Source organism: Penicillium macrosclerotiorum (genome assembly GCF_028827735.1).
Source record: "Penicillium macrosclerotiorum strain IBT 26536 chromosome Unknown utg000006l_segment0_segment0, whole genome shotgun sequence".
Classification (NCBI taxonomy): Eukaryota; Fungi; Ascomycota; class Eurotiomycetes; order Eurotiales; family Aspergillaceae; genus Penicillium; species Penicillium macrosclerotiorum.
In genome coordinates, this window is record NW_026643085.1 from 3,038,747 (window position 1) to 3,053,513 (window position 14,767).

The window sequence follows — 14,767 nt, forward strand, 5'->3', positions numbered from 1 at the left end:
TTCCCCCTCCACACTGTCAACTGCCCAAGAGGCATGCGACCTGACGTCATCTGATAACTTGGTCGCTCTGAATCATGACGACGTCACCGCATGTCCATGCCTTCCACGATCACTTAGGCCTTGTCTACTCCTTTATAAAGGCCGCCTTCGCTGCTATTACCGACAATTTTGTCCCATCAGTGTAACCTTTTGATCATCAGATCCATCTATCCATCATGACGACCCTACATTGTGAGGATCCCGGTGACCTTCGCGCTACTCGACATCAACATCGATTAGAATCAGACTTTGCTAACCTCTGCTTAGACTTGCCCCCGGTGAAGCCATCCGCCATTGCGATGGGTACCTTCTTCACCCATACCGCTTCTTTGGGTATCCTTGCTCCCGTCTTTGGCGACACCTACCATCGCGCCCAGGCCGCCAACTCGAAGGAAGAGTTCATCAAATCAAAAGAAGCCGCCGGTGCCGCCGCTGCATGGGGAAGCTCCCTCGTGGGAAGTGCGGTCCAGACTTATGGAGTGGCCGCATTGATCAACGCAACTGGCACCCTAAGCTACAAGGGGGCGGCGTATCTTGGCACCCTGATATTCTTTGCTAGCTCTGCTCCCAGTGTATGTCCCACACTTTCTCCTTCGGAGAGCCTCCAAGGCGCTTCCCTTATCATTAACCATCTCCATTCATAGTTCGTCAGCCAGCTCTTTGCCGAGAAGCGGCCTCTTGATACCATTGCGGTTGGCGCTGTCTCCCGTGTGTTCGAGACCGTCGGGCTTAGTTTGTTCCTGACTTGGTGGGGTACTCGTACTCACCCATTTGATTAAAATGAAATATGGAGGAAGCTTCATCTCTCACGTTGATCATGAACAATATGGATGTGAAAAGGCGTAAGGCCTGTATAGCTACGATTGCTGTCACACTGTTATGTTGGCGTACTTGAACGAGAAGTGGAGAGCTTTTATTTTTGCGATTCGTGCTGAACTAAAGATTTGTGTCCTATCAAGTTTGGAATACCTGGCTTTACAATAAAGAGATAATCCAGGTTCACTACGTGGTAGATATAAGTTTCGTAAGGGTCATGGTAGTCTATCTTCGCGAGGGGCCATTTCAACACCGAGACTATCAATATCCCGCATCCATTCGATACTGAGGTAAAATTAGACTTCAAATCAATTTATGCTGTCGCTCGTGCAAGTTCATGATATCAGATATCCAGCTTTCAAACCCTTACTGAAGTAAAAATACTGCAATGATCAATATACGGATAGGATGTATGCCAACACCAAAATACCAAGAGCATCGCACATAAGGGGCACGAAAAAAGTTGGCCAGCTTTATAAGATCAGTTGAGACTGCTCAGTCTCGTAGTAAATAAGTAGATAGGGTATATCCTAGATGAGACCTATCCACAGATAGATCCTGGAGAGCCCGGGACGGTGAAATCCAGTTATCAGGAGACAGGTGCATATGAATAGTCACACAATACCCCATTTCTTACAAGAGAAAAGACAATTATTCCCGCTCCCTTCAATTTCAACATGTCTCGGAGAGGCACGACCCCTCGACTGGCTACTTTGCTCACCATAATTCAATCTAATCAGCTCGAAGCAGACGAAGGGCTGTGGACATAATTGGACAAACTGTGAACAATTCGTTATATCAAGCTCTTTATAATCTCCATCTCCTGTTGTTTATTTCTTGTGGGTAGTCCCGGAGGATGATAACTACGATGCGTGTGACCAAAAAGAGAGAGAATCAATAGGTCTGTGATGAGGTAATTGTATCATTGTGTCACGGTGGACAATTTCGAAATATTCTTGAAGAGAAAATCCATCTAATCAGACAAAGGTGCGGCAGGGATACCTAAACAGCCGATATGGTTAGCTTTTTCATTATTGTCCCGAATAAGGGGAGGGAGATCCCATACACATCAGGATAACCGTGATCGCGGTCAATCTCATACTTGGGCTGTGAGGAAAGAGGAGCAGTGTTCAGATTGCATGGGGTAGGGGGCAAGCCATTGGCTGCCAATACACCCTGAATGCTCTTCTTATCTTTCTCGAACAGAGCAGCCAAGCCGCGTTCTTCACCTTGCTCTCTGACTTCAACTAGCTGCTTCTCGCCTGCTTCACCAATCTGCAGGACATCATCCTTGGGAGCAGCCTGACTTCCAACCGTGAGAAGACTCACTGCATCAGCCTGGCTGACGGTGCTCAGCTGAGGGTAATTTCTTCGAGTATCACGTTTCCAGTATGGGTTGTCGGCGATGTCACCGGCCGGTAAAGTGACAGGATCATCGTAAGAAAGAGGAGGCAAAGAACCCGGGGTTGGGAGGCGATACTGCGAGTTCAATGGGACACCAGTGGAGCGATTGGCATCAACGGCGAGAAGATGACGAAGACGTTCCCAAATACCAGTGGACCGAACTGAGTATTTCTATGATCGCCAGAGATCAATTTCTCATCCTTCAACTTTCTGGCCAGCGATTAGTCCTTACCTGTGAAATTGAGACCACATGGGATGCCGACTGAGCGGCTTTCAAGATATCGCGAGCCATGATGAAGACTCTGACCTGCACTTCCCGATCAGTTCAAGGTTTCTTGATCCTCCACAGACCAGGAGAAAGAAAGCAAGGAAGATACAATTGAGCAGTTGACTGACCTCTTGCAGTCCTTGAGATCCTTTCAGCGTATATGATGGGCTTGGAGTTCACAATGCGGCACATCAGGGTAACTCGGGGTGCGAGTAGCGGACCGGATTATAGTTATTCCGATAGTTGATTTCCGCCGGCCGCTTCAGGCCGCAACAACGATAGTTATTCGAGGCATTACTAATCCAACTGCCCCAACTTGAAGGGCTGGGTTATTGCTACTTGATGACCTCAAGGCCGCATAAGGATCATATACCATTTTTTAAAAATTAGCACCTGCCTAACATCAAGAGAGGGTCTCTCCCTCCGTGCCTAATCATACAGCAATGATAAAACGAGGCTGGTCATGATAATCTGCACAATATCAATAAGAAAAACCCCACCTTGCCCAGGGCTGTAAATCTCCTAGGTGCCTCTGTATTACCAACTATTTCATATGCCGACAGGTATTAATATATTACAGATAGGACGCGGACAAGTCGGCTGTTGGCTGAGGTCCGCGGCCTAGTACTTTGGGAAGGTGACCTGAGGGTCCATTGAAGACTTCCAGGGATATGGGACAAGGGGAACAGACAACTTGGAATACGGGACGCTGGTAAATAAAATCCAGGCGAAATCTTGTCCCCTTTCAACTCGAAATGTCCGAAAAGGACAGTGGTATACCACTTGCTAAGGCTTCCATGAATGAGACCGACAATACAAACAAGATCCTCCTTGGTCGGCCCAAGGTCGACTCCTAAGCCTCACTACTGTCCTTATCCGGAAGAGTGCTCTGACTCGCATTTTCAGCCACCAGCCTTTGGGCGGCGTTCACAGTTGCTTCCGGACCACCGACCTCTCGGAGCAAAACTTTGCCTTCCTTGTCTACGGCGAAGACACCTCTGATAGTTCCCTTGGGAGTTTTCTTAAACCCAATAGCTCCTATCAAGGATGCATTGGGGTTGCAAAGGAGTGAGTAGGACAAGTTTTGTTTGGTCTTAAATGTGGTATTGGCCTTGGTTGAATCGGCCGAAAGACCGTAAATAGCCAGTCCGGTCGAAGTCAAGTGTTCGTAGTTATCACGAAAAAAGCAGACTTGCTTGGTACCTGTCCAAATCGGTGAGCTTCTCTCCAGAACTGGCGAGGCGAAAAGAATTCGGAACAAGAAAGGGAGAGAGCGAAAGCATACAGCCGGGAGTCGAAGCTTTGGGATAGGTAAATAGAACCACTCCAGATGTGCTCTCCTCGACGAGCTTCTTCAAGGTTGTTGTGGTACCATCGTTGATTTCAATTTCACCACCAAATGCCTCTAGATCAAGAGAATCGCCAACCTGGGGTACCTTTGATGGCGAGGGTTGATCCTTGTTGTCGGCTTCTTTGGGTTTGGTCTCCTTGGGTTTGGAAGCTGACTTGCTTCTTTTTGCGACAACAGGAGGTTCGGGAGCTCTGCGCTTGCGCTCACGAAGCTCAACCATGGCAAAATGTGGGTGAAGGGGTCCCGAAGAACAAGAATGGATAGTCAGAGTTGCTGAAGGGCAGCGTACACGATTATTCAAGAGAGCGAGGAAAGGAGAGAACGAGCAAGCGCTAGAACTAGATCGATCTTCGATCTCCAGGTCGCGCCCCCGTGCACCTGTCATTACATAAGCGGACCGGGAAGACCCGACCCACGGCGCCTTTCGGGCTGCCCTGACCCGCGAGGAAAACTCGATCTGACGTTCCTTCACGATCGCCACCGAAAACCCACATCTTCCCCATCTTTTCCCCTCGCTGAGCCTGACTCATCCTTTTTTTGTTTCAATCTTTCTCCATCGCGCCACTTCGTTTGATTTTGCTACACTGTATCGGTCTTTCTTCAGATTTTCGCTGACCCTCCCTTACCTGCGAGAGCGACTCATCCGTTGAGCGCGCTGTCACTTGCACCATGAAGGTTTTTTCGTCGACCTGCACATTTGACTATTCATGGGATGAAGTATCCACGGCCAACTGGCGCAAATATTGCCCGTGGAATGACAAGGCTACCCATGTTGTGGGTGTTGATACTCTCTCTCGAACCGTCGACCCTCAGACTGGCATTGTGAGTGATTTTTGGCGCGTCTAGTAGGCCGCAGGAACTCGTGACCTAACCGATCTCTTTAGTTGCGGACAGAACGCCTTATAACCTGCGACCAGTCTGTTCCCCAATGGGTTCTTTCTCTATTTGGTGGAAGCGCTACTTCCCACGTCTACGAGATCTCCTACGTTGATCCGGTGGCCAAGAAGGTTACCATGTGCTCCACCAACCTTACCTGGTCAAATGTGCTCAGCGTTCGGGAAACTGTTGTGTACCAGCCGTCAGGCATCGAACCTCAGACTACAACGGAATTCAATCAAGAAGCCAAGATCACTGCCCTCTGCGGTGGCTGGCAAAAAATCAGGAACAAGGTGGAGGAGGCAAGCGTGGAAAGATTCCGAGAGAATGCCAAGCGTGGTCGTGAGGGATTTGAAACCGTTCTTGAAATGAGCCGTCGCGTGTTCGGGGAGCAACGCGATCTGGAGAACCAACGACTTCAGTCCTAAATCCTGCTGCCGACCTTTAACCTTGGAAACATTACCCCTCCTCTTCCTGGTTTCTGCATCCAGCGATTGCATATCCCGGCGTCCTTTATTTTCCTTTCTTTCTCAGCATCTTGAAGCCTACGGTGTCCTACGGCGTTTCTTCTGATCATTTGTTCTACGTTTCCACAAGTCGAAAACTACTACGGATCCCTATGCCCATGGCTTTACGACCCCTTGTCGGAACAAAAAGTGTCCCATGATTGTTTACAGCGAGCTTTTCTTTTCGTTTATTTCCTTCTTTCTTAGTTCCTCGGCACCAGCGATATTGATATCCACTTTACACATTACAGAAGTAGATACATAGAGAAATTCGAACATAGATTTGAAGCTTTTTTCAAACCGAGACAGAGCGGACGTGCCCCAGTAATATACAAACTCCTAGAACACCTTTCGTGGGTCGTAAATAACATGACTTACCAAAGCGCACCAAGCCGGGACTGCTGAACTCGGCTGAGACTATAATCAAGACTAGCCCAGAAGTCCGCCGAGCACCACGCGGCTCACACCAGCCACTTCATTTTTGACTCCATTTCGACTTGCGTCTTCAAATTCTCGAACCGCTCCTGCCACCATGATTTTTCGGAGCTTTGCATCTGCCTTGGAGAACGTTTCTCCCAATGCTACTGTGCAAACGGATGGAGACGAGACCAATGTCGTGATACGGCTATAACAATCGATCAATACATCGCAGAGAGTTGCGAAGGTCTCGAAGAAATCCGGTTCGAAAGGCAATGAAGGTGTTAGCAGATAGGTGTATTCTTCACCTGGCAGGAGATCGGAGGACTCTGTCAAAGGAAATGATATCACCGAAGCAGCGGTAGCTGTCGAAGGCGATGCGACATTCCCAGCAGCACTTTTAAGATCGGAGGGATCACTGGTCTGCATCGGCAGTCCGATTTCGGTAGCGGAGCTGGCTCTCCGGGTTTTGGTACCAGCATGAGCTGCTCGCTTGAACATTTGAGGTATCCGTGCTCTGGCAAGACTTGACGACGAGGTGCCATCGGGAGGATGTACTTGCTGGAAGGCTTCGAATTCCATCAAAAGGGCATTGAGAACTTTGAGATACTCGAATGGGGTTGAATTGACGTCGAGGATCGGGGGAAGGGACAGGCCAAGGAGAAGATAGTTGACGGCCCGACGAGAGAGCTTTCGAGCCTCGAAGTATGGCAGGCGACTGATATCGGCTCGAGAGAAATGTACGGTATTGAACCAGTAAACGCGACCCTCCAGACTACAAGTCGGCGTTTCGTGTCAGTTATCCATTGTGGCATATAACTCCAAAAACGGGATTCACGTACGCCTTCCTCAGATAGTCTAAAGTGGAAATCCGTTTCGCAGCCATATCATGAATTTGTTGGTAGATAGCTCCGGCACTTTGGGGCCCAAACGGGCCCCCTCCGCCGCTGACAGGAGGAATTCCGCCATGAGCATTCTCATATCCGGTGCCTGATTTGGCCGTGTCTCTTCGCGTAAGGCTCGGGGCGAACGTGGAAGACATCATCGTGGTGGATAGACGTCTGGTTCTCCAAGTCAAGAGCAATATCGTGTTCGGTGATGGGTAGGGTCGTGGACAGGGGGGCAGATGGGGGGGGGGGGGGTAGCCCCCAACCGAGACAGAGATGCGCAGCGCGGGAACGACAGCAGAATCCAAAACAAAAACGACGATAGCAGCAGTCTCGAAGAAACAAGACAGAGGGAAGAGTAGGAGAGTCAGAAAGTGAGGAGAGGGTGTAATCTCGGGAGAACAATGCGGTCCGAAGTGAACTCAGGAGATCTGGAGTTCCCCACAGCCCCTCCGATCCCTTCGAGCCACGCATTGTAATTGACCTCCGCGCTTTTCTGCTTCGCCCCTCCGTTGCCCCTCTTAGAACCCTTGGCCCCAGAACCCTTTTCACTCCTTCAATTTCTCCAGCAAGTGTCTACAAGAGTTAATTGAAGCCATATTGCCCAATGGACACGAATCCCCCCGACGAACAAACCCCCCTGCCTGGCCAATGGCCTGTTGATCCCCAGGAGGATGTTCCCATCTCCGAGGACCGAATTTGGGTCGACGGATGCTTCGACTTCAGCCACCACGGTAGAAAGAGCGACACGAAACATCCTTCATGGCTTCTCAATTTTTTACTGACGAGTCTCTTCTATAGGCCATGCTGGTGCCATGCTTCAAGCTCGTCGACTTGGCAAGGAACTATTCGTGGGGATTCATTCGGACCAGGCTATCCTTGAGAACAAGGGTCCTACGGTAATGTCTCTGGATGAACGGTGAGGAGACTCCACAATATATATACCTTTGGAATCTTTTCTTTCAAGCCATGCTAACAACTCTTACTTTTACCGTCCAGGGTTGCGGCCGTCGAGGCTTGTCGATGGGCCACACAGAGTGTTCCTCATGCACCCTACGTGACCTACCTGCCTTGGGTCTCCCACTACGGCTGCAAATATGTCGTCCATGGCGATGATATCACCTCCGACAGCGATGGAAATGATTGTTATCGATATGTCAAAGCTGCTGGCCGTTTCAAAGTCGTCAAACGGACCCCCGGAATTTCCACGACCGATCTTGTCGGCCGCATGCTTCTATGCACGAAGAACCATTTTGTCAAGTCCGTCAAGAAATCCCTCACTGGAGAGGAGGGTTCGGGAAGCCTGGAAGAACGGAAGAGGGCTGCCGAGGATCTTTTGCAGCGAATCAAGGACTATGCTACGGATGAGAGTGGTCTGCAGCCGGGACCTCAGGTTTGGACCTGGTCGGGCTCTGGAACGGCTAAGATCGATGACAGGATAGAGGAAGCCGGCTTATTTGAAACTCTTATTGATGGAAAAGGCCCCAAGCCTGGCCAGCGGATTGTCTATGTTGACGGCGGCTTTGATCTTTTCTCGTCCGGCCACATCGAATTTCTCCGACAGGTGATGGCGCTTGAAGAGGCCGAGGGTCGCCGTCGCGGCTGGTATAATCCTGACCAGAAGCAAAAACGACTTGAGGAATACCACGAAGACTATGCACCTGCATACATTGTGGCGGGTATCCATGATGATGATGTGATCAACCACTGGAAGGGGCTGAACTACCCAATTATGAATGTGTTCGAGCGTGGGCTATGTGTCCTGCAGTGTCGAGTGAGTATATGCTAATATGCCCTTTCCTTCTCGCTATTTTCGACTTGATTCCCAATTCCACCAGTCGACAAGATTCTGATTGCTGATGATGACTAGTTCATCCATGCGGTCATCTTTTCTGCTCCTTTCACCCCCAGCCGGCCCTATCTCCAAGCTATGCCTCTAGGCATGCCGGATGTTGTGTATCATGGCCCTACAACTTTCATTCCCTTGACTTACGACCCTTACTCTGCGCCGAAGAAAATGGGTATTTTCCAGGAAGTGGAGCAGCATGCCTTCCAGCATGTGAATGCCGGTGAAATTGTTGGCCGTATCCTTAAAAGCCGAGAGGCCTATGAAGCTCGCCAACGTGCCAAGCTGGAGAAAGGCGTGGCGGAGGAGTTGGTCAAGTCTCAAGAAGCAGCATCTGGTTAGGCTGATTTTCTCTCATTGGAATAATTGTTGTGCAAGTGAGGCACAAAGAAGTGAAACAAATCAACTGTACATATGAACCTCATCAACTAGGGGTTTGTGGATAGATACCAACAATTTTTTCCCCTCCATTTTCTACAAAAAAATTGATATAACACACAGATAATACCATTTTCGTAACATCTGCTTAGCACAGGACTGCCTTGCTAGGGCTCGTGTCTGAGAATTTTGCTGAGTTGAGAAGACCAGGGGAATGTTGAAACCAAATGAAATGTAATGGCGAGGAAGGGGGAAGAATGCCAGTAGTTATACCAAGCCTGATATAGAGTAAGTTTCCATTAATTTTAATTGTACACATAGAGCGATCCACGGCGACAGGAGAAGGGCAATTTTCTCTCCGCCGGAAGCCTATTTATTCGTCTGCAGCCACAAGAACGCCCTTTTCTTCAAGCATCTTTGCCAGTTCTCCGTTCTGATGCATGGACATCAAGATGTCGCAGCCGCCCACGAATTCCTTCTCAAGATACAGCTGGGGGATGGTCGGCCAGTCCGAGTACTCCTTCACGCCTACCAAAGCCTTGTCAGCACGTCCAATGGGTCTCATGTAAGGGGTCAAGACGGTCGTTTACCTTGTCGCAGCTCGGGATCCTCGAGCACATTGAATGCCACAAACTTCTTGGGGTCAACACCCTGGAGGCCCAAGATCTGGATGCTGGCACGCGAGAAGCCACACTGGGGGGTCTCAGGGGTACCCTTCATGAAAAGAACCACCGGCGCTGAGGACACCGCTTTGTCGATAGCAGCTCGGGTCTCTGAGGACAACAGGCGGGCATGGTGGATGGAGGGAATGGCCAGTACGCGGACCGGGCGCAGAGCTGTCGGCCGCGAGATGGGGCGGAATGCCTACCACGGAAGGAGTTAGCTGACCAAATCTGAAGAGATATTCTAAGGGCCTCCTACCGCAGAAAGGGTTCGGGAGAACATATCGGCCTGGATGATTGGGGAAGGAAACTAAGAGGAGGAAGTTGAACTCGGCTGATGACGGCCGTGCCAAATACATTTTACTAATTCATTATCTCCGCTGTCGTTGGTGCACTTGCGTCGATGCGCCCCACTCGGATCTCCGCATAGATAATTCCGATGAAATGAGGATGATTTATGATGGACTTCTTGAGCCTGAACTGCTTGTTTTATTTATTTATTTGTTCCTAAAATTCTTCATATATATCAAATTCCCTCGGTTAAACCCCGTCTCACTTGTCAGTCGACAGATAGGCGCCATTGCAAAGCTGGACAAAACTCAAAACTTCGTTGACTAAAATCTCCTTATAGCTTACATTGCTTGAAAGGGTATTCAAGTCCTCCCAATCTTAGGTGATAATATACAAACCCATTCCCGATCATTAGCCGCGAGATGAGAGCTCCATGGGCTCCGGTTTATCGTACAAACCTAGGTATTGGGCTCCATACTCCCCAAGAAGACCTAAGGAGATCCCCCTCCGGTGAAAAGACATCCATTTTTGAACCACCACCAACAGTTTCGAACATTCTTCAGCTGAACCTTCCAGATCATGAGGCCCAGGGAAAGTATAGCACTTCCACAGCTCCCAATGAAGAAGATCGGCCCTGCACCAGCAGCGACTCCCGCAGCACCCAGCAGGCCGACCTGGGCGACCGCCAACCCAGATAGAACGGCTTTCGTATTATGCTCGTGGCGAAGGGCGATTGATTTGATCCCGGCGGCGACATCATCCTTGATGTCCATGTGCGCATAAATCATATCGTAGAGCACGGTCCATGCAATGCAGCTTGAATAGAGAGCGCCGGCAGCCATCAGGGCATCATGGTTGATTAGGAGATCTACTCCCAGCGCCGGGAATCCCATCATAGCGCCCCAGGAGAAGGCCAATCCTAATACGAACTGGGGGTAGTTGGTGACCCGTTTGGCCAAGGGGTACGCCACGACTAGGGGCAAACTAGGAATTCCGTACCAAAGGCATTGAGAGGGAAATTGGAGAAGCACCCCGAGTCCTACCAGTAGTTGGCTGCCAGTGAACAAGATCGCCTTTTGGGGGGAGGGCCCCCTGGCAATGGGGCGGAACTTGGTGCGTTCCACGTGCGGATCGAGGTTCCTATCCCAGAGATCATTGATGGCACACCCAGCGCCTCGCATGACCAAGGCCCCGGTAAAGAAGAGCCCAGCCGTCCATAAGACGTGCAGTGGTGTGGCAGTGATGGCCATAGGGGCAGCAAGGAGAGTCGAAAACAGGGTGGGAAAAAATAGATAATATGTGCCCGTAGGTTTGTCCAACCGGACCAACTCTGCGTAAGGGATCCATGAACGAGGCAAAGAGGCGACCAAGCCCCTCTGGGGCGGGATATAGTGAGTGGCCGGATTCGATTCTTTGGGATCGATCTTGATAGGGGATGCCGCTGTTGGAGAGTGCGCCTGTGAGCTGTCCCTTCGGAGGGATGACAGCGTTGCGACCCGTGCTGGCGCACCGGAAGGACGGACCTGCGTCACAGACCTTGATGATGGACCAGGACGGAAGAAGGGAGTTGGTAGCTGCCCATGGTGTCTTCGGCTACCGAGGTATGGTTGTCTGCGCGCGCATTGGGGTAATTGGGTTCGGCGGAACAGACGGGAGCGGGAAGTGGACAGCAGCAGCATGGCGGCGGCAGAGGGGTGTGGGCGAAAGAAGATAGGAGACGGGACTGGCGGGTCAATTGGCGAAAGGAAAACGATTCATGTTCGCCCCTGAGCTCCAACGGATGCTGGCACTGGAGCTGGTGAGTCGGGGAATCTGGATCTCGTCATGTGGGAAAGCTTTCGCAAGAAAACCACCCGCGATGGCTCTAAACCTGTTTGGGGAATTCAACAGGGTCCACAGATCGGCTGGAGCGCATGTCCAGGAGTACGTACATACTGTATGGGCTCTGTACTTTTGCAGCTCACCTTGGTTTTGTACGTACATAGGTAAGGTTATTTCCTCCGGGCAGAGAGATCAGCCCTCTTTTATTAATTCCGAGTATTTTTTGCTTCTTTTGGTCTCTTGAAAACAAGCTATCAAGGAGTCGAAAGAGAAGCCGAAAAACATCGATGTCATGCGGAGCACGCGGTGTGGTGCCTGAGGCCGCAACTTGACGCGCGAGCTCAGTCGCGCCGTTTGCGCAGCCGCGCCTGGACGACTGGCGATCCTCCTCATCTGGGGATCAATCTGCCGACTCACAGGATTCCATCACTTACAACGCACTGACGCCGACAAAGGAGCCTACCTCCTGGGTAGGGATCCACCACAAACTCGGCGTTCCCGCTCGAGTGTGGTAGTCGCAATCATCTCTGTCTCAGGCTCCAAATAATGTCCCCTCGCGATTACCAAGGCGAGACCTTTCATTCCTCATCAATAGTCTCCACCTTGATTGAATCTCAGTCCTTGACTTTCACGTCACAGCTTCCCTGGCCGGGATTATCACCGTGATGCCTCCGAAAACGAGGGCAGTCTTCGAACCACTGCCCCCTCACCTAGACGTTGACGACATAGTGAAGGGAACTCCAAGTTTCGAGTTTGCCAAAAGCATCACATGCAACTCAATCGACGAACATCCTCGGGAAGATCTTGAGGAGTTCGTTCTCCTTTACGTTGTGCGGCTAGGAATACCGCTAGTGATTAGAGGTTTCCAAGACCGGCTGGACAAACAACTCTTCTCAGAAAGTTGGCTACATGAAAAGCATTCCGCAGAAAGTAAAGGGCTCTCCTTACCTTCATTTCTCATTTCAAATACTAACAGCAACGCCACGAAGTTCACCATGCTAGGGATCTCGGGAGAGGATCTAACCTTGAGATGTCCTTCGGGCATTATCTGAACAATATGCGGCTCCTGGCGGAGCAGTTTACCTCGACTCGATATAATGATCGAGGCAATGATCGAGACCCTGCCAACAGACTACAACGATTATATTTGAAAGACATTGATTGTCCAAATGAATGGCGCCAATCGCTGGAACAATTGATCCCGCCGGCATTTTTCTACCTGAATCAATCCCCCAAGCCCTTTGGTGGCCCGGGTTCCAAAAATTGCCAGGTGTCACAATACATGAGCACACCGCAAGGCGAGCCGATCGCCCGGGCAGGTGACCTCATGAGCAGTCTTCCGGTCGAGATGCAAGCCCAGAACCTCATGTGCTACATCGGACATGAAGGAACATACACACCAGCACACCAGGAGATGTGTGCTAGTCTCGGGCATAATTTGATGGTCGAGGCTTCCGATGGGTCTTTTAGCAAAGGAAAAGCTACCAGGCCGGGCTCTTCTATCTGGTTCATGACCGAGACCAAAGACCGCCATCTGGTCTCCGAATATTGGATGTCGACACTAGGCCACGATATCGACTTGGAAGATCACTTTGCCCAGTTGAGCGCCTGGAGAGGCGCTCCGTTCACGACGTATGTGGTTGAGCAAAAGCCGGGAGATCTGATCCTGATTCCGCCTCTCGCCGCCCATCAAGTCTGGAATCGCGGAACCCGAACAATGAAGGTGGCCTGGAACCGGACAACGATCGACACGCTAGAGATGGCGTTAGATGAGGCCCTGGCTCATGCGCGACTGGTCTGCCGCGACGAGCAGTACAAGAACAAAGCAATTATTTTCTTCACCCTTGAGAAGTATTCAAACTTGCTACAGCATGTTGGGGACATCAATCACCCGGAAGTCCGGCTTCTCCAAAACGACTTTGAGCGATTATTCGTTCTGTACACCGATATTCTGCTTTCGGAGAGTTTCTCGAAAACGCAGCCTGCAGAAAAGAACACCGAGTTTGTTAAATTTGACGGGAATATCACTTGCTCCTATTGTCGATGCAATATCTTCAATAGGTTCCTCACCTGTCCGTCTTGCATTGGACCCGAAGATGATACCTATGATATCTGCATGGACTGCTACGTATTCGGCCGGAGCTGCGCCTGCATTTCAAATCTCAATTGGGTGGAGCAATTTCGCTGGAAAGACCTCACCAGCCGTCATGAAACGTGGCGGCAGCAAATCCTTGCTTACAAGAGAGATAAAAACGATCTCAAAGTCAGGGTCCCAAGCCTTATCGTGGCTCGCGGTCAACTAGGTCGAAAAACGATTGCGGAGATCTGTCAGGAGCAGCTACTCGTGCGACCCTGGGTGGATTGCAGCAAACCCAAGCCACAGGAGCTGAAAAAAGCAATCCCAAACGAGCAAGATCCTGATTCTGAAGATAGTACCCAAGCTAGGAAGCGAAGAAGAACCAGTCGCGGGAAATCCAATTCAGAAAAGAGTGGTCGTTGCCATATGTGTCGGAATGCCGAATACCCCTGGAAAATGGCATCGTGTGACAAATGCAAATTGCAGTACTGCTATGGTAGTCTGTTCCGAGCTTTTGACATTTCACCTCAGGATGCCATGGATCGCCCCCATTGGCTGTGCCCCAAGTGTCAGAAAAAATGTAATTGTACACTGTGCAGAAAGGATCCCACAATGAACCCTCATGAGCCCTACAATATCCTATTGGGCCATGATACTCGAAAGATTGCGGATCCACGCAGTGTCGAGTCATTGGTCAACCTGCGAGTGTCGAACAGATCACTGCTCAGGCAGTTCGGTGATGATACTGCTCGTCGACTGGAGCGTCTGCAGCATGATGCAGAGCAACAGCGCGATCAGCACCTGAGGGACAATGACATCCATGTGGGATTCAGTGTTTCTTCGCCCATGGATCCCAGCCCCGATTACTCCGGCTTATCGACAAACGGGAGTCCCGAAGGAATCATTCCGGTAGATCCGGCATTGGGCCTTGACTCGTCTTTCTTGTATCTGGACCAGGGTGCACAGGAGCAAAGTGATGAAGGAGGAAATACTTGTACAACGTCCGAGATGGGCAAAGGGGTGGATTGAGAGAACCTGTCCTGCCAGTAATCTTGTGATTCTCATATGCTGTGCCCCGGGGATGATGTATTGAGATGTTACCGGGGCTTTTTACACAATTCTCACGTT

At 50.4% G+C, this 14,767-nt stretch overlaps 9 protein-coding genes across 9 annotated transcripts; 4 read left to right on the forward strand and 5 right to left on the reverse strand.

Moving 5' to 3' along the window:
- Nucleotides 1-215: 215 nt before the first annotated feature.
- On the forward strand, nucleotides 216-818 carry N7462_006364 (DUF1761 domain-containing protein; the record flags this gene model as incomplete). The annotated part of the gene is made up of 2 exons (XM_057078082.1): nucleotides 216-611; nucleotides 684-818. 2 exons carry the CDS (start codon nucleotides 216-218, stop codon nucleotides 816-818), a joined length of 531 nt encoding a protein of 176 aa, XP_056933662.1.
- A 1,014-nt stretch (nucleotides 819-1,832) lies between these two features.
- On the reverse strand, nucleotides 1,833-2,551 carry N7462_006365 (uncharacterized protein; the record flags this gene model as incomplete). The annotated part of the gene is made up of 3 exons (XM_057078083.1): nucleotides 1,833-1,857; nucleotides 1,922-2,430; nucleotides 2,492-2,551. The coding sequence occupies 3 exons, from the start codon at nucleotides 2,549-2,551 to the stop codon at nucleotides 1,833-1,835; spliced, it is 594 nt and encodes a 197-aa protein (XP_056933663.1).
- Nucleotides 2,552-3,380: 829 nt separating this feature from the next.
- On the reverse strand, nucleotides 3,381-4,098 carry N7462_006366 (thioredoxin peroxidase DOT5; the record flags this gene model as incomplete). The annotated part of the gene is made up of 2 exons (XM_057078084.1): nucleotides 3,381-3,760; nucleotides 3,813-4,098. 2 exons carry the CDS (start codon nucleotides 4,096-4,098, stop codon nucleotides 3,381-3,383), a joined length of 666 nt encoding a protein of 221 aa, XP_056933664.1.
- A 449-nt stretch (nucleotides 4,099-4,547) lies between these two features.
- Nucleotides 4,548-5,182, forward strand: N7462_006367 (putative mitochondrial protein sorting (Msf1); the record flags this gene model as incomplete). Its single annotated transcript, XM_057078085.1, has 2 exons — nucleotides 4,548-4,700; nucleotides 4,763-5,182. The coding sequence occupies 2 exons, from the start codon at nucleotides 4,548-4,550 to the stop codon at nucleotides 5,180-5,182; spliced, it is 573 nt and encodes a 190-aa protein (XP_056933665.1).
- Nucleotides 5,183-5,689: 507 nt separating this feature from the next.
- N7462_006368 (uncharacterized protein) lies at nucleotides 5,690-6,722 on the reverse strand (the record flags this gene model as incomplete). The annotated part of the gene is made up of 2 exons (XM_057078086.1): nucleotides 5,690-6,452; nucleotides 6,520-6,722. 2 exons carry the CDS (start codon nucleotides 6,720-6,722, stop codon nucleotides 5,690-5,692), a joined length of 966 nt encoding a protein of 321 aa, XP_056933666.1.
- Nucleotides 6,723-7,171: 449 nt separating this feature from the next.
- Nucleotides 7,172-8,752, forward strand: N7462_006369 (ethanolamine-phosphate cytidylyltransferase; the record flags this gene model as incomplete). Its single annotated transcript, XM_057078087.1, has 4 exons — nucleotides 7,172-7,298; nucleotides 7,366-7,483; nucleotides 7,564-8,338; nucleotides 8,435-8,752. The coding sequence occupies 4 exons, from the start codon at nucleotides 7,172-7,174 to the stop codon at nucleotides 8,750-8,752; spliced, it is 1,338 nt and encodes a 445-aa protein (XP_056933667.1).
- A 409-nt stretch (nucleotides 8,753-9,161) lies between these two features.
- N7462_006370 (monothiol glutaredoxin GRX5) lies at nucleotides 9,162-9,733 on the reverse strand (the record flags this gene model as incomplete). The annotated part of the gene is made up of 3 exons (XM_057078088.1): nucleotides 9,162-9,316; nucleotides 9,379-9,652; nucleotides 9,710-9,733. 3 exons carry the CDS (start codon nucleotides 9,731-9,733, stop codon nucleotides 9,162-9,164), a joined length of 453 nt encoding a protein of 150 aa, XP_056933668.1.
- Nucleotides 9,734-10,232: 499 nt separating this feature from the next.
- N7462_006371 (putative para-hydroxybenzoate-polyprenyltransferase Coq2) lies at nucleotides 10,233-11,420 on the reverse strand (the record flags this gene model as incomplete). The annotated part of the gene is made up of 1 exon (XM_057078089.1): nucleotides 10,233-11,420. One exon carries the CDS (start codon nucleotides 11,418-11,420, stop codon nucleotides 10,233-10,235), a length of 1,188 nt encoding a protein of 395 aa, XP_056933669.1.
- A 783-nt stretch (nucleotides 11,421-12,203) lies between these two features.
- N7462_006372 (putative JmjC domain protein) lies at nucleotides 12,204-14,668 on the forward strand (the record flags this gene model as incomplete). Its single annotated transcript, XM_057078090.1, has 2 exons — nucleotides 12,204-12,413; nucleotides 12,539-14,668. Coding segments are annotated over 2 exons (2,340 nt in total), but the record flags the coding sequence as incomplete, so codon positions are not given.
- Between the last annotated feature and the right edge of the window lie 99 nt (nucleotides 14,669-14,767).